This window comes from Saccopteryx bilineata, chromosome 10 (genome assembly GCF_036850765.1).
Source record: "Saccopteryx bilineata isolate mSacBil1 chromosome 10, mSacBil1_pri_phased_curated, whole genome shotgun sequence".
NCBI lineage: Eukaryota > Metazoa > Chordata > Mammalia > Chiroptera > Emballonuridae > Saccopteryx > Saccopteryx bilineata.
In genome coordinates, this window is record NC_089499.1 from 22,222,003 (window position 1) to 22,247,885 (window position 25,883).

At 38.1% G+C, this 25,883-nt stretch overlaps 1 protein-coding gene across 6 annotated transcripts in view; it reads right to left on the reverse strand.

Annotated features, from left to right (window-relative positions):
* CMC1 (C-X9-C motif containing 1) overlaps positions 1-25,883 on the reverse strand; it is an 89,483-nt gene that overhangs the window by 44,414 nt on the left and 19,186 nt on the right. For 4 of the 6 annotated variants that reach the window (XM_066244746.1, XM_066244747.1, XM_066244748.1 and 1 more), the window contains one exon: positions 23,372-23,461. The exons of 1 other annotated variant lie outside the window; for it this stretch is intronic. In XM_066244746.1, the coding sequence (XP_066100843.1) occupies positions 23,372-23,461 (90 nt within the window). Of the gene's footprint in view, positions 1-4,307; positions 4,409-23,371; positions 23,462-25,883 lie in introns of those variants that run through there. One more of the 6 variants, XM_066244751.1, reaches the window with a different exon arrangement.

The following is a 25,883-nucleotide window of genomic DNA, read 5'->3' on the forward strand; positions in this document are numbered from 1 at the left end:
CTTCTAAACAAAAGGGAAATAAATGAAAAGAAGAAAACTGAGATAGTCCACCCACTAATAAAAAATATCATTATGGAGTATATTCTTTAACAATGATAATTCAAAGATCAAGAATATGGTGTATTCTTATAGGCATATGCCTCAGTAACACAATAATAAATATTGGAATATGAACACTCGGTGGAAACCATGGAGCAGATAGGAAAGACATCCTTTACAAATCTATCTAATGTACATGCTTTGCATAACTGTCCATTCATTAAATGGCATGTTAAAATGTACAGGAAAAAAAGATGGGAGACTCTGATCTCAATAACAATTAACACTATAGAAACTACCCAATATAACCCACTATAGGAAAACCGATGTTCCTTCAAGATTAAAAATATGAAGAGCTTTCCTGACCGTCCATATAAGCTAACTCTAAATCATGAAGTACAAATGCTGATATTTAATTAGGCCCACTTAAAATGCTGATGGAGCAAAAAATGTTAGACCTATACAACTCACAATGGCATATTTAATTCGGCCTTTTATTAGTGAAACTCAAAAAACTAAGTATATGTAAGTCAAATATGTCTACAGCACCAGAGTAACAGACTAAGCTGAGAATTAATCTGGATGACATAAAGGATTATAATAGTACTGTGATAAACCATAGGGTCTTACACTTGTATATATGCTCTGTAATATATACTCACTAACTAGAACAAAATTTTAACTCAATCTGTAAACAGTATTTTTTAATCTTATTTTTATTAATTTTAATGCAGTGACATTGATAAATTACGGTACATATGTTGAGAGAAAACATCTCCAGATTATTTTGACATTTGATTATGTTGCATATCCATCACCCAAAGTCAAACTGTCTTCTATCACCTTCTATCTGGTTTTCTTTGTGCCCCTCCCCTCCCCCCCACCCCCTCTCTCTCCTTCCTCGCCCCCTTTCCATCCCCCCCATTACTATCACATTCTTGTCCATGTCTCATGAAAAAATGCTCAACATCACTAATCATTAGAGAAATGCAAATTAAAACCACAATGAGATATCACCTCACACCAGTCAGAAGGCACTCATCAACAAAACAACACACAATAGGTGCTGGCGAGGATGTGGAGAAAAGGGAACCCTCCTGCACTGCTGGTGGGAATGCAGACTGGTGCAGCCACTGTGGAAAACAGTATGGAGATTCCTCAAAAAATTGAAAATCGAACTGCCTTTTGATCCAGCTATCCCACTGTTAGGAATATACCCTAAGAACACCATAGCACTGTTCCAAAAGGAGAAATGCACCCCCATGTTTATGGCAGCGTTGTTCACAATAGCAAAGATCTGGAAACAGCCCAAATGTCCGTCAGTGGACAAGTAGATTAAAAAGCTTTGGTACATATATACTATGGAATACTACTCAGCCATAAGAAATGATGACATCGAATCATTTACAATAACATGGATGGACCTTGATAACATTATACAGAGTGAAATAAGTAAATCAGAAAAAATTAAGAACTATATGAACCCATGCATAGATGGGACATAAAAATGTAAACAGTATTTTTAACAAGGGAACTTGTCTCAGAGGAACTGCTGAGCTAAAGCCAGCCTGTAAACAGTTTTTTTAATGTTAATGTGTCGCCACACAAGCCCTTCCTCCCAGAGAGCCGTGTCACCAGCCTCTTTATCTGCTGTGATCAGGGTCAGAACCACCATCCCGGTGAGAGCAGAGAATAAATTCACGTGATGGTTAAAGACTATTTCTCCATGGCATAATAATTTTCTTCACTAAATTTGTACACTAACTATTCACATTACTTCCTGTAGATTCAGGGACCTAAAATGATCACAAACCAATCTCTGCTCATTTAGATTAGAATCTACATATTAAATTTGACAAACCAAAGCATGTAATGACGGAACACAGAGAAAGGAAAAGGCTAGAGGGTGAAGTTCGTGTGGCACCAGGGACCAATGTTCAGAACAGGAAAAAGGGAAAGGAAGTAGTTATATAATTTACAGGAGAAGAAAAGTGATGAAAGTTTAAGACTACAAGGGCTTACTTGGGTTCATTATTTCCTAAGTGTTTGCTAAGAATCTTGGGCCCACTGAAAAAGAACTTGAAGGTTGGCATAGATAAACTGGGGTTCAACTTCCAAGTTGAGATGATTCTGATAGACGGAGGACCACTGATCTAGCCTATATGTGAGAGATGAAGACCAAATGCACTCTAATCATAATGGCAGGGTAGAGGTTCTATAAAATATGATGATTTGAATCTCATCATCTGAACAGATTTGACCAGGGCAAATGTGGAAGGAAAAGATAGCACAAAACAGCAAATGTGGAAGGAAAAGATGGCACAAAAGAAACTGTACGAAGCCTTTATCACTGAGCACTGAGTAAACAGGTCCACCCTGAAAACCACGGTGTACTAACAAAACTAAAGAGTTCCTTAGTAAATCAAAAATACGTAAGTTCAATGTATGGTCTCCTGAGGCTGAAAGAAGAGAAAAACAAACAGTTCCAATTTTTCACATTAGCGTATCAAAAACTATGGTTAGTCAAGCCTTAAATATGATCAGAAATTTAACTTTCCAAACATTTAAAAGTTTATGAGATAGGCATAAAATAAATCTACGGGAGAAATGCCAGGCAAAGAATAGGATGTAACGTACGTTATATTTCCATTTGTACCCTGTACTGACACAATCTAAGTAAGGTTCACTGACTGTCTAAATCCCTTTAAATTGAATATCAAATCTTCAGATATAATCTTGACTCTTCTGGGATGGTCTAGAGTTTAGTTTGTATACTTGAGCAATGAGAAAAGTAATCAAGGGCTGTAACAACATTAATCTGTACTGAGTTGGAACAGAATTGCTCCTACTAATCCAATAAAGGCATTCTCCACCATAATAAAGGACAACTGTCTGGGAAAGTCAGGATGGAAATGAAATCGTAAGTTCAAGGACACACTAGGCTTAGAAAGAGACTAAGAGTGAGACAATACATTTTTCAAGAATTATATTCTAGTTATGCCTTTAATATTAGCCCATGGTTTGACCTGAGGCTAACTCTTATATAAAGAACATTAAAAAAGATGATACTCCTAAAGACACAGTTAAATTCTCTGCCAGATGTGGTTCTCTGGCAACCTCATTGACTAGGGAGGTGCAAGTGTGAGGCTGAACTACAGAAGAACTTGGCAGTCTCACATGTGAAGTGCAGAAAGTCAAGAGGACACTAAACTCGTGTGTGATGACCTGGGAACCTTGCAGAAGACAGTATGTCCTGGCAAGTCAAATCCAGTATGGTTTCCTCAAGCTCTGCTGGTAGAGATATTTAAAGAAAGAAAAGAAGTCTAATATTCATAGTTTGATTTATGCTGTGTTTTTGAGTTTGGTCATCATTAGAACTGGTTTTAAGGTTATGGTGAAGAATCAAAAGAATAAAAATATCAATGTAAACGGATTATTCATTCATGCATTTTGAAGTTATTATATTACTGGTGTTGATTTGGGGGAAAAACACCCTGACACTGGACTTTCAGATTATGTAAGCAAAAAGCAACTGCCATTAAATTAAGAGAATAAATAAACTACTGCTGAGCTATTCAACCATTCTTAGACCAAAGAGGTTTTTCATTAGCTTTGGGAACTTAAAATACTAAAATGTCGGATTCAAAATCTGACAAATCTGACTAACCAATTTGTCTAGGAAAGAGAATGAATAATACATGCCTAAGGACACCTGTAAGAATGACAAAAAGACTATGTCACAGTCAACTGTGTAGAAATACTATGCTGCAGTTAATGTTCATCCTCACACAGCAACATGACACTTTCCTAAGTGCCAGAGGTTATGCTGCTGCAGTCTGAGATGGATGTCCCTTTAGCTCTGGCAAACACACATCATTGCCTGTCACTTTCATGAACAACAGCTTCCAGTTTTAAAAGAACGCAAAAACCAACATTTAAAAATGAAATCAGTCTATTTGTTTCATGTTCTGTTGCAGAATTAATTTTGCTTTTCTTATTATTTATTTATTTTGGGGGGGGGCAAAGTGAGGAGAGAGTGGGAGAGGGATAGACAGGGACAGACAGGAAGGGAGAGAGATGAGAAGCATCAACTCATACTTGCGGCACCTTTAGTTGTTCATTGATTGCCTTCTCATACGTGCCTTGATGGGGGGGCTCCAGCCGAGCCAGTGACCCCTTGCTCAAACCAGCGACCATGGGGTCATTTCTATGATCCCACACTCAAGCTGGCAACCCCTGCTCAAGCTGGAAACCTCAGGGTTTCGAACCTGGGTACTCCAGCATCCCAGGATCGATGCTCCATCCACTGCACCACCGCCTAGTCAGGCAGAACTAATCTTCTTTCAACTCTATTTGATAAAGTCTTTTCCTGGGAAGACAGAGAAAGACAGGAGAGAAAGAGGAAGAAAGGACAGACTTCAGATGCTTTTGATTTCTTACTGGAAAACAAATCTAAACTTCTGTTTCAGGTTTTTAAGGCACTCCAAAATCAAGACGGACTCTCACCCAGACTTTGTGTCATTATCCCCCAAATGCACCACTGGTCTCCTAAAGTCAATCTCCTTACCGCTATACAGACAAGCCACGCCTACTCTCACCTCCATGCCTGCAATCCTGCATCTACCATCTGCAATGCTTTTCCGGCTTCCCTGTTCTTACCCTACCCCACAGCCATAGCTCAAGGTCCAGTTCACAGCTCCTGTTCTTCATCAAGTCTCAGCTGACTACAGCAGGATCAACCAGCTTTTCCTTTTTCTAAAACACCATATAGGTATTATTATAAATTGTTTTCTATGGTGCAATTCTATTTGATATATGCCTGGTCTGTCTCTCTTCAAGCAGACAACAGGTTCTTAAAAAAAGGAAATCTCATACTTTCATTCTGCCTCAATACTCCTCACAATGTTCATCATGTGATAGGCATTCCATAGGTTTTTTATAAGTATGCTATTAAAATTCTGTAAGTTAAGAGAAATATTATTTTTAAAGTTTAAAAAATTTCTGAAGAAGCAAATGTCTTGTTATCTATTCAAAAAATATTCTATAAACTTAAAAATAATTTTAACCAATATTCCCAATACTAAGAAACAACTTCTGCTAACATTTCTTCATAGCTTTTTCTCCATAGTGCTAATCCTAATCTTAAGTATTGTTTAATACCTCTTTCCTTGCATACTGAATTCTACATAAACAAAGACAGAACCCATTTCAGTCAAATTTATGTGCAGATTTGTGTATGTGCAGTGCTTGGTACATGTTAAGTGCTCATAAAAATCTTGTAAAATTAGTTAATTTGGATAAGCTTGCTTGTATTTTTACATTTTAATTTAATTAAACCAGTGATCAGGACATTTTTTCAGCAAGGAGCCACATGGTAAATATTTTAGGCTTTGTGAGCTATACTATCTCTGTTCCGACTACAACTGTAGTATGAAAGTCATAGGCAGTACATAAGTAATGGGCATGGCTGTGCTCCAATCAGACACGCGGACAGGCTGCCAACCCGTGACTGAAAAGCATGACCCGTGTCTCTTATCAATAATACATTTACTATGATCGCAAATGTGTGTATACCCCATTATTTCCTTACCAGTGATTTTCTTTTTTTTTTTAAGAGACAGAGAGAAAGTCAGAGAGATGGATAGACAGAGACAGACAGACAGGAATGGAGAGATGAGAAGCATCAATCATTAGTTTTTCGTTGCGCGTTGCAACACCTCAGTTGTTCATTGATTGCTTTCTCATATGTGCCTTGACCGTGGGCCTTCAGCAGACCAAGTAACCCCTTGCTTAAGCCAGAGACCTTGGGTCCAAGCTGGTGAGCTTTGCTCAAACCAGATGAGCCCGTGCTCAAGCTGGCGATCTTGGGGTCTCGAACCTGGGTCCTTCCGCATCCCAGTCCGACGCTCTATTCACTGCACCACTGCCTGGTAAGGCCCTTACCAGTGATTTTCAACCTTTTTCATCTCATGGCTAAACTAATTACTAAAATTCTGCAGCACACCAAAAAACTTTATTATATTTTTTTGCTGACCTGATCCCCGTCAACCTAAAAAAATAAGTATAATTTTGATTCATTCACACCATTGGTTATTGTCATTTTCTTATTTGATAATCTGTCTTTTTTCATTTGATAAAAAAGAGGTCAGTATTTCTAACTAAATAGTCAAGAACTGCATGTTTTAAAATTTTTTGTGGCACACTGGTTGAAAATTGCTGTCCTATAACATAATTTTGATAACCCATCAGACTCCATTGATATCTAAGTTATTGGCCATATTCCATATCATATGTAATTCTGTGTTGGTGTTGAACATATCAATACATATTATATTGAACATCTCTTATCCTTTCCAACCAACAGAATTCCTAGGTCAAGGGTAGCACGTTCATTAAATATGTGTGTGTGTGTGTGTGTGTGTGTGTGTGTGTGTGTGTGTGTGTAGAGAGAGAGAGAGAGAGAGAGAGAGAGAGAGACAGGAACCTCGAGCTGCTCCTATATGTGTCCTGACTGGGGAACTGAACAGGCAACCTCTGTGTTCCAGGACAATGCTCCAGAGCTATCTAGCCAGGGCTTAACTGTCTTAAATTAAGTTTTAGAGAGACAGAGAGAGAGGGGAGGGGCAAGGAAAGCATTTGTTGTTCCACTCAGTTGTGCACTTTTTGGGGGGCGAGGGGCTGCTTCCCATGTGTGCCCTGACTAGGGATCGAAGCTGCAACCTTGTTGTTTTGTGATAGTGCTCTTAACTGACTGAATTTACTGGTCAGTGCCACACTATGAATTTTCATTAATTTTTAAAATACTCACGAGCCCATTTCATGACACAACTGTGTTGATCTATAGTCCCAGCCAGAAGTAAAAATACCCGCCTCCAAAACTTGCCAACACTGTACATTATATATATTTTCTAATCCTCAAATACTTCATCAAGCACGTCCTTTTCCAGTCAATCCTGTCCCATTCTTACACCAACAGTGCAAGCACTGTTTGAATTAGTTTAACCTATTCTAAAATATTATCTAAAGTATTGCCTGTTGCACTTTTTTTTTTTTTTGGTGGTTCTCTTTTGTTATTTTTTTTTCTTAATTTTTATTCATTTTAATTTATTGTGTCAACATGGATTCAAGTGTCCTACTCAATATAACACCCTTACCCCCCAACCCTGTATCCCAATTTGGGTCTTTTTTTATTGTTTTAAAATCTCTGTTAAAATTTGTCTTTTTATTCATTGCAATCATGTTTTCTTTTATATTCTTAAGCAACTACAACAGCTGATTTAAAATACTCGTCTGCTAATTCCAACATCGTAGTTATCTTGAAGTCACCCTCCCTTGATTTCTGTTGAGAATGGCCGTATTTTCCTGTTCCTGTACACACTGAATGCTGTGGCACTGTATCATGATTGCTGTGAATGACTAATAAAAAGTTTGAATTGTTTCTCTAAAAAACTATTTTCTTTTTCATTTACTTAAGCAGTCAATTTTCATTTCAACCCAAACTGCAGAGCCTTGTCTCCACTACAATGTACAGTGGGTAGCAGCTCAAATCCTGGTTCAGTTTAACCTTAAATGAGCTGTTCGGAACTTGTCCCATATGTGGTTTAGAACTGAACCAGATACATAGGCAGAGTTGCTGCACAGAATTTGAGGCTTCTCTTTTCTGGCTCTCTCCGTGTTGCGATTTATGCTCTTCCCTTCCCTTCACCCCAACCAACCCCAGCCCAATACAAATTTTCCAAGGCCTGCTATAATACAAACCCTGTGCCTGGTTCTGCAAACTAGCAAGACTAGAGTTTCTGCCTTTGTTTTGGTCAGAATCTCAGCCACTCAATAGGGTAAAGGTTCACCCAGTGCTAGTCCCTTCCTTCAGTGTTTGACTCCCCTACGTTTTCCATCAGCTTTTCTAACCTTCAAACCAGGGGTTGGGAACCTATGGCTCACGAGCCAGATGTGGCTCTTTTGATGGCTGCATCTGGCTCGCAGACAAATCTTTAATAAAAAAAATAATAACATTAAAAATATAAAATTCTCATGTATTACAATCCATTCATTTCCTACCGCTCATGTTCATGGTTGCGGTGGCTGGAGCCAATCACAGCTGTCCTCCGGGACAACACCAAATTTTTATTGGATAATGCGTAATGTACACGGGTCGTTTTGAGGTCAGGAAGTAAACTTCCCTCCTTTTAATCAAGTAGTCAGCTAGCTAACTGCAGGAACCCTTTTGATGAAGAAGATGACTAAAAGAAAAAAAATATGAGGAGTATTGTACTTTTCAGCAGCAATGGACAGAGGAATTAACCTTTGTGGAGAGAGCAGGTTCTGCAGTGTGTCTAACATGCAATGATAAAATTGCATCAATGAAACAGTCAAATATAAAGCGGCACTTCTACACACGCCATACTACATTTGCATCAAAATATCTAGTGGGGGACAGCAGGAAGAAAGCATGTCAAGAGCTACTGTGCAGAGTGCAAGCTAGTCAGCAGCGACTCTGTATTTGGACCCAACAAGGTGACTGGAATTTGGCTAGCTTTGCTGGTGCTTTAGCAATTGTGAGAAACGGAAAGCCATTCACAGATGGGGAGTATGCCAAAACATTCATGCTTGATGTTGCCAATAAACTTTTTGACGACTTTTTGAATAAAGACAAGATAATCAAACGAATAAAAGACATGCCTCTGTCAGCAAGAACTGTTCACGATCATACCATCATGATGGCAAATCAAATTGAGGCAACACAAGTGAAGGACATAAAGGCAGCTCCATTCTTTTCTCTCGCTTTGGATGAGTCAACAGACATAAGCCATTTATCCCAGTTCAGCGTGATTGCAAGGATGCTGTCGGTGACACACTAAGTGAGGAAAGTCTTGCTGTTTTGCCTATGAAGGAGATAACAAGAGGGGAGGATTTATTCAAGTCTTTCAATGAGTTCGCTAAAAAAAAAAAAAAAAAAAAAAATCTACCAATGGATAAACTTATTTCAGTGTGTACTGATGGTGCTCCGTGCATGGTGGGGAGACACAGAGGATTCGTAGTGCTTCTTCGTGAACATAAATGAGACTCATCCTAAGTTTTCGCTGCATCCTACATCAGGAGGCGCTTTGTGCTCAGATGTGTGGCGAGAAGCTTGGTGAGGTGATGTTGCTGGTCATTCAGGTGGTCAACTTTATTGTTGCCCGAGCCTTACATGATCGCCAGTTTAAAACACTGCTGGATGAAGTTGGGAATGATTATCCTGGTCTGCTTCTGCACAGCAACGTGCGTTGGTTGTCAAGAGGGAAGGTGCTCCGTCATTTCGTGGCTTGTCTGAGAGAAATCCAGACTTTTCTTGAAATGAAAAACATTGAGCATCCTGAGTTAGCTAACACTGAGTGGCTCCTGAAGTTCTACTATCTCGTGAACAAGACTGAACATCTGAACCAGCTCAATGTGAAAATGCAAGGCATTGGAAATACAGTCTTATCCCTTCAACAGACAGTGTTTGCATTTGAAAAGAAGCTGGAACTCATCACCGACATTGAAACAGGTCGTTTACTACACTTTGAAAAACTGAGAGAGTTTAAAGATGTATACACAGCAAGTGACCCTGCTCAACATCTTGATCTCCAGCAGTTAGCGGCCTTCACATCTAATCTCCTGCAGTCATTCAAAGCACGCTTTGGAGAATTTCGTGAGCACACTTGTCTTTTTAAGTTCATCACCTATCCACATGAGTGTGCAGTGGACAGCGCCGACCTGAGTTACATCCCCGGTGTCTCCGTCAGAGATTTTGAGCTACAAGCTGCTGACCTGAAGACCTCAGACATGTGGGTGAATAAGTTCAAGTCACTGAATAAAGATTTACAAAGACTTGCAAGACAGCAAGCAGAGTTGGTGAGCAAACACGAGTGGGGAGAAATGAAAAAACTTCATCTTGCAGACCAGCTGATTGTCAAAACTTGGAATGCGCTTCCTGTCACATACCACACACTGCAGCGTGTGAGTATTGCTGTACTGACAATGTTTGGCTCTACGTATGCATGTGAGCAGTATTTCTCACATCTAAAGGATGTTAAGACCAACCTACGATCACATTTAACAGAAGTCTCAACACCTGCATGAAGCTTAACTGCACCACGTATCAACCAGACTACAAAGCCATTAGCAAAACCATGCAGCACCAGAAGTCGCATTAATGGTAAGAAGTATACTTTATTCATCATTGGTTAGCAACAGCATAACAACGTTATTAAAAAGAATTCAGAGACTTATTGTACTTTAAAAGTGTTGGTCTTACATAAAATGCACACATTTACTTGTATTTAGTGTTAAACATATTGTATGGCTCTCACGGAATTACATTTTAAAATATGTGGCGTTCATGGCTCTCTCAGCCAAAAAGGTTCCCGACCCCTGCTCCAAACGTACAGGTGGTTGTTTTTACATTTTATTCATAGTTTATCGTTCTTTCCTGCAGGAGAGATGTGATGAGAGCTATTAGGCCATGCCAGAAGCTGAACTTCTCCATTATGAATTTCTAAACGCTATCAAGTTTATAGGTTACATATAGTAGTATATAGAGTGTGGTCTGCAATTAACCTACTAAAGTTAGAACAAATACTTTTCATTTTTAATAATATGTAATTTATTTTTAAAAATATTTTTGTCCTTTGCTTACTTTTTAAACTAGATATTCATCAATTCCTTATTGATAGTAAGTCTTTATACACTAAGGATATCAAGCCTTTGTCATATACGTTAGAAATATATCTTCCTAGTTTGTGATCCTTCTTTCTATTATGTTTATAGCGTATTACATAGATAAAATGTTACTTTTTCTATGTTTATTTTTGTACTGTATAATAAAATAACATTTAATTCTTTAGTTTTATTTTTAAAGAAATATAAGTTCATAATAGAGAATTATTTAAATCTATGAAAATCACCAATAATCTTTTTTCCTCCCATATTTCTTCATAGCCGCTTTCATTCATTCATTCATTCATTCATTCATTCAGAGATGGACAGATAGACCAGAAGGGAGACAGATGAGAAGCATCAACTCATAGTTGCAGCACCTTAGCTGTTCATTGATTGCTTTCTCATATATACCTTGACTGGGGAGCTCCACCTTTGGGCTCAACCCAACGACCATGGGGTCATGTTTATGACCCCATGCTCAAGCCAGAAACCCCATGCTCAAGCTTGTAAACCCACCCTCAAGCTGGTGAGCCCGAGCTCAAGCTGGTGACCTCTAGGTTTCAAACCTGGGTCCTCAGCATCCCAGGCTGATGCTCTCTCCACTGAGCCACTGCCTGGTCAGGCATCTTTGGGGTTGTTTTTAAAATCTGAGTATACTTCCAGTCATTTGGAAGACTTTAACATTTACTAAAGTTGAAATTATACATATCATATGATCCTGAAATCCCTTATGGCATATAGGTACCAAAGAACATGAACAAGAATGTTTATAGAGGCATTATTTGTATAAAAAGTAGAAATGGCCTAAATATTCATCCCAGTAGAATGGGTAAATAAATTAGAGCTCATTCATCTAACTGAACTATATGATAATAAAATGAAATAACTATTATTACATGCAAAAATATGCATAAATCCAACAAAATGATGAGTAAAAGAAGACACAAAAGAGCATAAATTAAAACACAGGCAAGCATAATCTATGTAGTTTGCAGTCAGAATGGTGGTTACTTTTTTGGGAGAAGGAGAAGGGCAGTGATTAGCAGGGAGCACTAAGTAGGCTCTCTTCTGATAACTTCTATTTCTTGACCTCAGTAGTGGTTGCACAGATGTGTTTGCTATGTCAGAATTCACCAGGCTATCGCTTATAATTTGTACATGTAGATATAAAAAAAAAATTTAAAGAAAGGGATGTTTTCATTTTTGAGAACATGAAAAAACTATGTATAGAAAAAAAAATAACTTAAAATCTATCTTCCTCCTTCCCATATTTCTGGACAATTATTAAATCCTAAATGTATTTTTTTCCTACCTAGATCTATCATTTTGATATCATTGGGATTATAGCATGTAAATAGTTTTATATCATGCTTTTTAAAAATAACATAAACGTGTTCACATTTGTTAATTCCTACATATTTTATTAAATTATTATTATTTTTTTTGGTATTTTTCCAAAGTTGGAAACAGGGAGGCAGTCAAACAGACTCCCGCATGCGCCCGACCGGGATCCACCCGGCATGCCCACCAGGGGGCGATGCTCTGCCCATCTAGGGCGTCGCTCTGCCGCAATCAGAGCCATTCTAGTGCCTGAGGCAGAGGCCACAGAGCCCCATCTTCAGCGCCTGGGCAAACTTTGCTCCAACGGAGCCTTGGCTCCGGGAGGGGAAGAGAGAGACAGAGAGGAAGGAGAGGGGGAGAGGTGGAGAAGCAGATGGGCGCTTCTCCTGTGTGCCCTGGCCAGGAATCAAACCCAGGACTCCCACATGCCAGGCCGAGGCTTACCACTGAGCAAACTGGCCAGGGCCATTAAATTATTTTTATCATAAGAAAATATAAAGTAATGAAAATCAAGAAAAGTAAATTTCAGTAAAAAATAAACATTAAAGTAGACTTTAATTATAAATTACAAAAGTAAACATTTAAGTTCAACATGTAACTCAAATTATTATGCTATGTGAGTATGACTGACTGTATTTTTAATGAGTAAAGGCTCTGTAGTTTTATGCTGATCTAGAGACCCACAAAGAGTGCTAGAAGAAGCAATATTAGAAGTGTTTCCAGAAAATAAAATAAATATTAAAAATTGCTTACGCTACAGAAAGAAATAACTTTTCCATCTTGGTGTAGTCTGAGATAAATAACAACAAACACAATCCAGCAACTACAAAGAGGGAACTAGAAATAGACCAGCACACAAAAACAAGAAACTAGAAAAATCCAGCCAGAAAAAACAAGTAGTAGGCAAAACATATCATCATCTACCAAATCTACCCTTCATGACAGACACAGCTAGTTGATTTAATGATACCCTTTCTGATTGATTCCATTCATAGTGTGTTAGCCAGTCATTTCCAACTGATTCAAGTCAGCACAGGTAAACTATATTTGCTATCTTTGACATAGTCAAATGCTATGCTGTAATGGAAAGAACACTAGACTGGGAATTAAGAGACCTAATTTCTAATATCAACTCTGATACATTAACAAGTCATATAATAGTAACAGGTAATTTGATCTCTTTACTGTTGTATGAGACCATGTCTTTGCATTCCCTACTGTATCTAGTACCATGAATTGTACATACTAATACTAAAATATAGTTTGTTGAATTAAAAAATCAGTGTAAGAGGGGTTAAGGGAGGGGAGGGGCACAAAGAAAACCAGATAGAAGGTGACAGAAGACAATTTAACTTTGGGGGAGGGGTATACAGCACAATCAAATGTCAAAATAATCTAGAGATATTTTTTCTCAACATATGTACCCTGATTTATCAATGTCACTGCATTAAATTTAATAATAAAAAAAAAAATCAGTGTAGTTATGCCCTAGCCTGTTGGCTCAGCGGTACAGCGTTGGCCCAACGTGTAGAAGTCTCAGGTTCAATTCCCGGTCAGGACACACAGGAAGGAGCACCCATATGCTTCTCTACCCTTCCCCTTCTCTTTTCTCTCTCTCTCTTCCTTTCCCACAGCCAAGGCTCCATTGGAGCAAAGTTGGCCCAAGTGCTGAGAACAGCTCCACAGCTTCTTCCTCAGGCAATAGAATGGCTCTGGCCAAAACATAGCAATTCTCCAGATGGGCAGAGTATCGCCCCCTGGTGGGCATGCCAGGTGGATCTTAGTCGGGCACATGTGGGAGTCTGTCTGACTGCCTCCCCACTTCTAACTTCAGAAAAACACCCCCCAAATAAATAAATAAATAAATAATCAGTGTAGTTATGATTTGTTCTGGAAGGAAACTGGTCTACGTGGAATCTTAAAGGAAAACCAATAAATAAAAATGTCAGTTTATAATCTATCATCATCTAAGCTGAAAATGTATGACAAATGGACACTAAGAAAAATTGCGCCATTTACACAAAAACAGAAAAATACCAGGACCACGACAATTAGATAGTCTATTCCTTTGTTTCCCTTTAAGAGAATGATTAATTTTTACTTCTAATACAATGGTTTCAAACTTAGATGTCTACTAAACACCTCAAAGTTAACATGTCCAAAACCAAACTCCTGACCACACCATAACCCAAAACTAAAATAGTTAAAATTTCTCTACACTCACTCTTCTTATCTGTTAACTACAACTCTATCTTTTCACTTGTTCAGAGAAAATAATAAGGAGTCGTCTCTTTCTCTCTTGCCTGTTTTCACAACATATCCTGGATGTGCCCATTCTCATCATCTCCACTGCTACCACCCTTCCAATCCACTACTCTCTGTCACTTCCACCATCACACTCAGATCCTTAACCTGGCAACCCTGATTCTGTCCTTGCCCCTGTTCCACTGATTCCTGACAGAGCAGTGAGCAATGCTATTAAATTCTAACCCAGATCCACAGTCCATTGCTCTATGCCATCGATGTCTTTCCATTTCCCTCTTCAGTACCTACAAGACCTCAATACCTACAAAATCTTTAATGATTCTGCCCCCAATCACTCCACACAACTCCTCACTTTCCCTCTCCTTCACTGCACCCTAACCACCATGACCTTTCTGGTGATCCTCGAAAATGCCACTTCACATAGTGCCTCAGGGTCTTCCCACGTGCTATTACTTCTGTGCACACCGTTCTTCACATTGATACATGCATGGGTCACTCCTTTACCTCCTTCAAAAATTCTGTCCACATGTCTTTTCTCAGGGAGATCTATACCAACCACCTACTGAAAACCGCAGCCCCATTCTAACACCAGCATTCCCCACTGCTCTTGCCCAGATCACTTCTCTTTGCTTATTACTTATATATCTCCCTCCTTCATTGAAATGTAAGTACTATAATGATAAAGATTTTTGTGTTTCATTCACTGTTTATATAACAGTGACTGCACATGGGAAAAACTCAATAAATATTTCTGAATGGCTGTTTCATATAACCCTAAGGTTGTATAGAAGTGCTTTAAAGCAGTGGTCCTCAACCTTTTTTGGGCCGCGGACCGGTTTAATGTCAGAAAATATTTTCACGGACCAGCCTTTAGGGTGGGATGGATAAATGTATCACGTGACTGAGACAAGCGTCAAGAGTGAGTCTTAGACGGATGTAATAGAAGGAATCTGGTCATTTTTTAAAAATAAAACATCGTTCAGACTTAAAAATAAATAAAACATAAATAATATGTTATTTATTCTTTCTCTACGGACCGGTACTGGTCCGCGGCCCAAGGATTGGGGACCACTGCTTTAAAGGAATCTAAAAATTTTGTTTTTGCTTTATAAAAAATATTTTTAGTGATGTAAAACTGACACTAAAATATATACAGATAGTATTAACAAATGCTGGCACTGGAGACACCAATATAGTAAAATATGATGCCAAAAACTCAAGGACACAAACAACAATGTGATGACTGCCAGAGGCACAGGGGTGTGGAAGGGGGTAGAGGGGGTGAATGGTGATGGACAGAGACTTGTCTTGGGGGGATGAACACACAGTACAGAACAAAGAAGATGTGCTGTAGAATTGTATACCTGAAACCTGTACATTTTTGTTTACCAGTGTCATTCCAATAAATTCAATTTTTTTTTTTTTTTTACAGAGACAGAAAGTCAGAGAGAGGGATAGATAGGGACAGACAGACAGGAATGGAGAGAGATGAGAAGCATCAATCATTAGTTTTTCTTTGCAACACCTTAGTTGTTCATTGATTGCTTTCTCATATGTGCCTTGACGGTGGGGCTACGACAGACCGAGTGACCCCTTGCTTATGCCAGCGACCTTGGGTCCAAGCTGGTGAGCTTTGCTCAAACCAGATGAGCCCGTGCTCAAACTGGCGGCCTCGGGGTCTCGAACCTGGGTCCTCGGCATCCCAATCCAACGCACTATCCACTGAGCCACCGCCTAGTCAGCCCCAATAAATTCAATTTTTAAAAAAGCTAAGCATGCAACTACTGTACAACTTCACAACTGACCTGTTCTACAGCAATCTCAGAGAAATAAAGACATGTTCACACATACACACAAATAAATAAAATATGATGCCAGGAAAAAAAAAAAAAAAAAATATATATATATATATATATATGAATCCAAATAAACTCGCTATGGGTTTCAGAATAAAATTTATCTGTTTAATTGACAATATTGTATAAAACTGTGTAAATCATATGAAATCATACTATTTAGAACTACTGCTTTATATAATTTAGGATTTACTCTGTATTTGGCAACCATCAAAAACATAAACCACAAAAGTGAACTGGAAGAGGAGAGACACACATGAGGTGCATCTGTGATATTTAACATGGTTTAAAACCTGCTTCATGGAAACAGCACAACATTGTATTCAGGTAATTTACTCAATAAATGTAATAAAATTAAGCATAATATAATAAAATACTTCTTTTATATTTTATACAATACAGCTTAACTAAGGTATGATTTTATTTATAGGTTTTATATCAAGGGCATGGTACTATTAAAGACGTCAGTTAATTTTGGATCAATTTCCCATACGATGAAAAAATTTAAGTCTATCATACCAAAATAATTGAAAGTTAATGTCTATGAAAACTAGGAAAATAATAAAAACTTTTTAATGATATACTGGCAGAACAGTTATAACCCATTTTATATTAATAATATTTATTCACTTTAACAATATTTCTAAGTTTCAAGCCATGTAATTCTTTGCTTTTGTGTTCAAATATACTTTTCATACTCATACCTCCAAAGATGAATTGCACAAACTAGTTGCTTAAAAACTTAAATTCAGCCCTGGCCGATTGGCTCAGTGGTAGAGCGTCAGCCTGGTGTGCCGGAGTCCCAGGTTCAATTCCCGGCCAGGGCACACAGGAGAAGTGCCCATCTGCTTCTCCGCCCCTCCCCCTCTCCTTCTTCTCTCTCTTTCTTCCCCTCCTGTAGCCAAGGCTCCATTGGAGCAAAGTTGGCCCAGGCACTGAGGATGGCTCTATGGCCTCTGCCTCAGGCACTAGAATGGCTCTGGTTGCAACAGAGCGATGCCCCAGATGGGCAGAGCATCGCCCCCTGGTGGGCATGGCGGGTGGATCCCGGTCGGGCGCATGCAGGAGTCTGACTGCCTCCCCGTTTCCAACTTCAGAAAAATACAAAAAAAAAAAAAAAAACAAACCCAAACTTAAATTCATTTCCCCTGACAAAATTCCATGAATAATTCAGTTATTTGGAAATTTATCTCCGAAAACTAAAAGATACTACACCTTTCTCTGTAGAAAACTAGCCATTTTACTCAAGATTATTTATGTCCAATTATAACAAAAGTATCCTATTATTCAGAAAGAAGACAATCAAAATAAGCCATTAAATCCTACAATGGAAGTATGAGTTAAATGTAACTGAGATCTTCCAAATCAATGAGTAATGACCCGTATATACTTTGTTCAGTTGTTTTAAAAACAATTCAGCTGTATATGTTACTGGCATAGGTCTACTACTCTTGATCCCACTGGCCCAAAGGGCACACACAAATATTTATTGTGTTTTTTTTAGTGAGAGCGAAGAGGGAGAGAGAAGGGGGAGAGCAGTGGAGAAATCAACTCATAATAGTTGCTTCTCATATGTGCCTTGACCGGGCAAGCCCTGGGTTTTAAACTAGCGACCTCAGCATTCCAGGTCACCACTTTATCCATTGAGCCACCACAGGTCACAAACACTTAATTTGTGTTTGTGACAAGTTAATTAATTAATTTTAATTAACTTTTACTATGACCACGTGCACAAAATAGTTATCATGGCAGGCCTGATACTGCTATCCTCAGAAAGGCCTGCTTGCAAGTTGGCCCTTGGTTGCCATCTGAGAACTTGAAGTTGGGGAGTGTCCCCACCATTCCCTACTCGAGAGAAGTGGCTTCCTGTGCAAACCATATGGTTTATGATGAACACCTCCTTTCCTTCTGGGAGTCTGAAACGTTGGTACGTGGTAGGCAGAGCCTGCCCATGTGACCAAGTCCCAGGTAAAACTCTGAGGACTGAGTCTGAGTTTCCCTGGTGGACAACAGTTCATACGTATTGTCACGTCCTGAGTGACTCTACTTGGAGAAGAACTGAAAATCTGCACCTGGTTTCCTTTGCTTTGCTAGTTTTGCTTGTATCTTTTTGCTGGAATAAATTGTAGCCACGTGTATGACTGTGTGCTGAGTCCTCTGAGTTCTCCTAGCAAATCACCCAACCCAGGGCTGGTCTTGGGGACACCTGATACAGTCCAGTGTAGTTTCAAAGGGAAGCAACTGTGTTTTATATCTCTTTATATTTCTTCGAGTATGTAACATACTCTATATATCTTCAGAGTACATACATAATAGACATAACAGACATTATCATATTTGGTGATTTTATATACTAGCCCCCTAATAGATCCAAACCAGTCTTAAGATATGTTACATAGCCACTTCAGTATTAGTTAACACTAGTAAACTGGTTAAATGGCAAAATGTTTGTGGTAATGGCACAATTCAAACAAATGAAATTTTTTGGCAGGTTCCAGTAAAACTGTCAGAGAAAAGATTGCTTGATCATTTATATTCTCCGATTTGTTTTAATGATATCAATAGTTCTCTGTCTGCAAACCTCTAAAAGGCTATCTTAAACATTTTTTAAAATTTGTTTATTTATTGATTTTAGCAAGAGAGGAAGTGAGAGAGAGAAAGAGAAAGAGAGAAAGACAGGAACATTAATTGTTCCCATTTTGTACCCTGATCAGTGTTCGAACCAGCAACCTCAGCATTTCGGGACGATGCTCCATCCAATTGAGCCACTGACCAGGGCATATTCTAAGCACTTTTAATTTGATTTTTGTTTTTGTCTCTTCACATACCTTCGGAATTTAGCAAAATGTAACAGACTGTAGCCATGTCTGACAGAAAAGGGTAGGCATTTTATCTAGCTTCTGCTTAATAAATCTATAGCTCTTTGATGTTTCAAAAGAACAAATTATATGTTATATAATTCCTTTAAAACCAAACCCCACCTATTGATCAGAAGATCAAAAACACTGCAACAGAAGAAAAGAATATAAAGGAAATATTAAAACAATGTAAAAGAAGGCCCAAAGGATGAAAGGAATCAGTAAGTAGGAGAATATAGCTGGGCTAAAGAAAATTCCAGGCCACCCCTGACAACTAAGTACTTTTTTTTGGTCTTGATCTGTCATAACATAAGAAAAAAAAAAAACTGGTTCTTATTATTTTTAAAGCAAACTTCATTATTCAGCATAGAGACAATATCAAATGCCAACTATATAATTTTTTTAAAAAAGCAAATATAATGAGGAATTTTTACAAAACACAGCAGTTCAGTGACTCTCATGTGGAGGCTCTATTTCCAGAAGAGAAATTTATAATACTAGAATGCATACTTTATCAATGTATATGACAAAAAATATTTTAAAAATACTACTAGCAGAAAATATAAATCAGTAAGTTAGCAAAGAGTCAAACACCTGGGGAAAGTCACAGAGTGGAAAGTAACCTCCAGATGTCACCAACCACTTTCCTAAAACTCTACAGTGGGTAACTCCCAGATCCAAGAAAAAGCCATGACTCCACCATAACGTCTGGGACAAGGGGTTTCTATTTTGGCTTTTGGGATGGGAGGGAGTGGAAGAAAAATTAGCCATTCTAGAATTTCCCTTCAGTTTCACACCCAATGTACAGTACTCAGTATCCCTTTTGTTAATGACTACCAGTATACTTTGGTCACTTATTTTAGGGTCTTTATTCACTGCCAATAATATCCTTGGCAAGAGAAGAATATTATGAAGTTGAATTTTCTATTTAAATTGATTGTTCAGTAACTTTTCTATTGATGTGTAGCTTTATTAATAGAATTTATAATCTTGTCAAAGTTTATACAAAAATAAGATGAGGCTTCTCAATTCTGTATGTAATCTCTAGGTCAAGTCATCTTTACTCATCAAATCAAAGTTAACTTCTAAAGGCAAAGGTAATGACAACTATTTCTTTTTCCTTCAAAAAAAAAAAAAGAAAATATATCTATTTTATAAAGGCAAAGATTTTTTTCAGGACACCAGTTTAATACAAACTGCTTAACTGTAACATAAAATCTAGGCTTTTCTTGTTTCAGGTTATAATTTTCACTGTATTGAAATGGCAACATTACTATGACTATAAAGTTCTTTGTAGAATTAGAGTCATGTTATTGTAGGTAACAGTTAAATTTTACTACTGGGGTATACAACGATGACTCATTCTAAATATCTGCTACTTAAGATAAATTTTAATTATGTTTTAAAACATAATGTGAAATGTGCAACTCAGACAAACTCAGTGTATAATAAAAACCAATAGTGTACGTATAGATAATGAAGGTATCATGGAAGCCGATAAAAACTTAAAATGAAGACAGAACTAGTAAGAATATAGCAACCTGGTTGAAATTGATATTCATTAGGGTACTCTTCACATTCAATAGGGAGCATTTGGACTCTGTGGTCTTTATCAGTGTCCCAGCTGGTAATGGTTGAAGGTTAATGCCTTACCCCATTCTGTTCAATTTTCTATCCTAATTAGTCCTCCAAATCTATAGCTGTGAGCACCAAGTGTCTGTGCTCAAAAGAAACTAATTAATGCTAGCAAATTAGATCAAGTCCAAAGATCCAACAGCCAAACTCTTAGTTAAATGCTCCTTGTTAATAGGAAGTGTAGCTGTCAATAACTGCTGTTGGTGACTATAATGAGGCATGTTGCTTTCACTGACAGTGATTTCATTTCTCTTTGTCCCTGGAAAAGCTGTTCCATTCCCGTCACAAACCCAAAGGCTGGCAGTATGACCCAATTCTTATGATCAACTGGGTTGAAATGACATGAAAAAAAAAAAAAATCAAACAGAAAAGCTTTCCTACATAATCATGTTTCAGGCATTTAGGAGAAAGTCAGATCACTTATTAAAATTCCTCTATCTTTATCCAAGAACTATACAATGCATAATGTTTTTATATAAAATCCCATAATTATTTAATAAAACAAAGGTGATAAATAGTAAATAAAACTACAATGGATGTATTCTGATTCTAATTTACATCTTATTACTCAATTTAAATGTAGCTGTTGTTCTGACACTTGAGCAATCCCAATGTACGTTCTTTCCTATGTCACATGGTTAAACAGGAAGAATACTAAGGATTAATCCTTCATAAAGTAATCAATTTTAGATTCTAAAACACTGTTTTGGACCATATGGTCTAAAAAAATCAATATATGATTATCTATAAAAGTTCAAATATTCAAAAATCAATAACATGTTATAACATGTTTTAATAATTACAAATGCATTGGTATAACTCAAATTTTAAGATACTTTTAGTCTTCAAAAGATTTAAATATATTAATAAAACCAGAAACTTAGCAATGTCAACAGCTTAAACAAATTAACTTTTGACAGAGAAGCAAAAATTAAACCTTTTTTATGTATCATTACAAAGTAGTAGTTGTGGAACACAAGCAAATAAATATTTTAAATTTATACTTTCTTTTCAAAATATTCATTTCAAAAATCAAAAGCAAAGTTTTACCATCTAAGAGTAAGAAAAGACAGTTCTGAAACCCAAAGCCATAAAATCATTCTGCATTTTCATTTGACTCATGTAAGTAAAAAGTCTCTATAATTGAGTTAGTTAACTTGCTTTCATTCTAGATATCAGAATAATGTGTTGCAAAACTGCATAAATACATCTCATATTTATAACTGTAGAACATTTACTTATTAAGGTAAATTTTCCTGGCACTGAAAAGTTAACCCTAACCCTGTAACTTTATTATCCATTTTTAAGTTTCATCTTCCCCCACCTGAATCAGAATATATATGTATTTTAAAGTTCTAGGCAGCAAGTGGAGGATTATCTCTTGAGACTATCAGCATGACACCTACCAACGCCAGATGTGCACTTAACCCTGCCTGCAGGTGCCAATGAGTTAATTTTTCCTGACACCTGAGGGGTAGGGGTGGAAGGAAAGTGCTCTCATTAAACAACTAATTCATAGTCAAAGCAAGAGTAATACCACAGAATGATACAAATAAATTACTGGTAATTTATCAGTAAATTTATTTGTGGATGATTTAATTTAAATCTGATTCATAAGTGAATTTAAAACTGGAATATGTCCTAATAAGTCACTTAATTTAAGAAACAGAAATGACCATTTAATGTCAGTCCTGAGGAAACTATTCTTTTTGACTGCCTCCGTCCACTAATCGCAAAGGTCATTCTCTAAGGAGATCGCGTCAGAGGGACAAAAATGTCCCTAGCATCCAAAGTCCCAAACTACAGCTGACACAGCCTGGCTCCCTGCGGAGAAACCTGCAGTGGAGCTGCAGCCCGTCGCCCGCGCTAAGCAGCACTGTGGTCCCTCCACGGAGGCCACAGGGGACAGTGAACAAGGGCAGCCCGAAAAATAGTCTGTGACAGTAATATCTGACTCTACTTCTTTTAAATGGCCACTCCAAGAGGTGGATTATTTCTAAAAGACATGTCTACAGTAATGCTGTCATCTGCTTTTCTAATTACTCTTCATTTATAGCCTCCTTTTCCACCTCGCACTGCTTTGCTTCTGTTTTTCACCATCTCACGTATTAACCAACAATACATCCATAGATTTATAAACTACAGTAGTATTCTATAAAAAATATTTGAAAACATTCTCCAAAGAAACCATGCACATGTGGATGCTTAGTGCATGTATTTACATAAACAGCTTCTACTTATAAACATCAAATATAAAAATAATCAAACTTATTGTAACAATTCACTAATAGACAATGACACCCAAGAAAATCATCTTAGAATATATATCTAGATGAATATGTTGATAGATGAAGAGCTACATGTTATATTTTGTGTTTCTTCTTTCTTATCAAAACCACCAAAATTAGCTGTTTCTTCAAAATACCGATACTAAGTTTCTCTCTATATGTAACTATACTTCTGGGGGAAAAAAAAGTGTTTTTTCCTAATAATTTGAGAGCATGTTTTTAAATTGTAAATGAATTGAATACCGCCTGGAAGTTCGAAAAGCCGAAACCCTGATATCTCAGTAGAAGGGTGAGAAGCAATTCATACATATTAATTCACTGACTACTTGACTCTCAGGCTAAGGATTAAATTCAGATCATATTATAAAAAATGTATTTGATCTTTATATGAATATTTGAATCGTACCTTGAACTTGCTCAGAACATCTCTCTCGGGCCTTTTCTCTCATTATTTTAGGGATCAAAACATCTTTTTCGACATGTCTGAGATGCTGATCTAAAAAAAAAAAAAGAGTTCTTTAATATAGTAAAGCCTCAAGTAAATAACGTGTTTAGGGGAAAGATAAGCAGTCTGATTTACTTAGTAAAAGTTTATGCAAATACATTAAAAACCAACTATTTATAATCTCATAAAATTGTGATTAAAATCATTCCAAATTATTACACAACAGAAACAATGCGAGAGACATAGGCAACACCTTTCTCAAAATTTCTGCAAACTAGAACGCAACACTTTTAAATGATAATACAATTCCATGTAATCTTGTCAAAATTAAGTCATAGACTAAAAAATTAAAATTTTTCTTATTAATATAATCCACTAGAGGACTTTCATTAATATTAAGATCCAAGGATAGATGACTTTTACTGATACTGAAATCTAAGATTAAGAGATATGGGAATAATTTATTTAGTAGTAAGAGCAGCCTAAGAAAGCCAGGACCGGCAGAAGAAGAAAAAGTGGAACAATATGTGCACATGAAAACAAAGCACATGAGACTTCCGTGCATTTTAAACACAACTCCCACGATGAGACTAACGCGGTAGACTGAGCACCTGCTTCTTAAATTCCGAGAGTCCCGAAGAACAAAGAGTAAGTGTCCTCAGGGAACCAAAATGATCAAGAATCTCTAAAAGACAAAAGGCAGATGAGGTCAAGTTACAGAAAGGACTCATTTCTCCACAGTTTTCCCCAGGAAAAGACTGCTATCAAAAGTGGATGTTGCTCCATGCTCTGAAGCAACAAAAATGGGGAGCAAGACTCTCCTTAAAGAAACTAAAGCGGCCCTGGCCGGTTGGCTCAGCGGTAGAGCGTCGGCCTAGCGTGCGGAGGACCCGGGTTCGATTCCCGGCCAGAGCACACAGGAGAAGCGCCCATTTGCTTCTCCACCCCTCCGCCGCGCTTTCCTCTCTGTCTCTCTCTTCCCCTCCCGCAGCCAAGGCTCCATTGGAGCAGAGATGGCCCGGGCGCTGGGCATGGCTCTGTGGCCTCTGCCTCAGGCACTAGAGTGGCTCTGGTCGCGATATGGCGACGCCCAGGATGGGCAGAGCATCGCCCCCTGGGGGGCAGAGCACCGCCCCTGGTGGGCGTGCCGGGTGGGTCCCGGTCGGGCGCATGCGGGAGTCTGTCTGACTGTCTCTCCCTGTTTCCAGCTTCAGAAAAATGAAAAAAAAAAAAAAAAAAAAAAAAGAAACTAAAGCATTATTGGTTGAAATACCTGAGTAGGAGTCAAGTCAGTTACTTCCGCTGCCTTTAGACTATGGGTAAAAGAGTAAATAATGCGTCATAATCCTCAGAAGTTGATCAGGAAGTTCCCTGGTATCTAGTTACACCCAGGAAGAGCAGGCACACCTAAACTTTTCCTGGTACTATGTGACTGCCGACAGCCTCTGGATGTAGGAACCTATGAACTGATACAGTATTCACGGGGCAGCAGGGCATCTCCAAAAGCAAACAAAAGCAACAACAAAACAGGCAAGAATCGCCTTGATTTGATGAGAGACAACACAGTAACAGGGAGGAGCCCAATTGTAATTAATCAAGAAATAACCAACTCCTACAAGAGTTTCAAGAGTAAGGAAACTACTAGTTTAAAATTCATAGAATAAATATACTGGAGCAAATAAAAAGACCTGAGTCCTCAGACAGAAGCGGACCACAGGTTACCTGCACATACTTAGATGAAACATCTGAAGCTCAGAAATCCTCAAAGCTTCAAAGGGGAAAACACATCACCCACACACAGGAACGATAACCAGATTACATCATGTCTCTCTGGCAAGACATAGATGCTACAAGACAATGGAGAAATAACTTGAAAGTTCTGAGAAACAATTACTTTATAACAACAAATTATAGAGCCAATGAAGAGTGAAGTTAAAGATATTTTCAGATATGTACGGTCTGAAAAGTTGACCTCTTTCAGACTCTACTGAAAAAGAATTTATCCCTACTCGTGTGTGACAAGCCACTCATCAAGCTCAGTGATATAAAACAAACACTGTACACAGATCCCACAGGTCAGGAATTCAGAAAGGCAGGGCAGAGCTGAGCCTTCTCTGCTTCACAGTGTCTGAGGCCTCATCTGAGCGCAAATGACAGATGTTGATTTCACCAGCTGCAAAAGCTGGAGCTAGATGATTTACTTACAAGATGACTCCTTTCTCCACGTATGCATCTGACAACTGGTGTGGAATGGTGAAGGATGGGCTTTAGTGAGGACAGTAAACCAGAGCACCTGTTCATGGCTTCTCCATTTGGCTTGGCTCCTCACAGCACGGCCCGTAGGTTACCGAGGGGTAACCTATCGTCAAGTTCAGAGGAATTAAGACTCCATTCTCCGTGGCAAGACTACATTACAGAGAACATGACGAATGGAAGATAATGTTGTGACCGTCTTTGTAAAGAAGTACGCCAC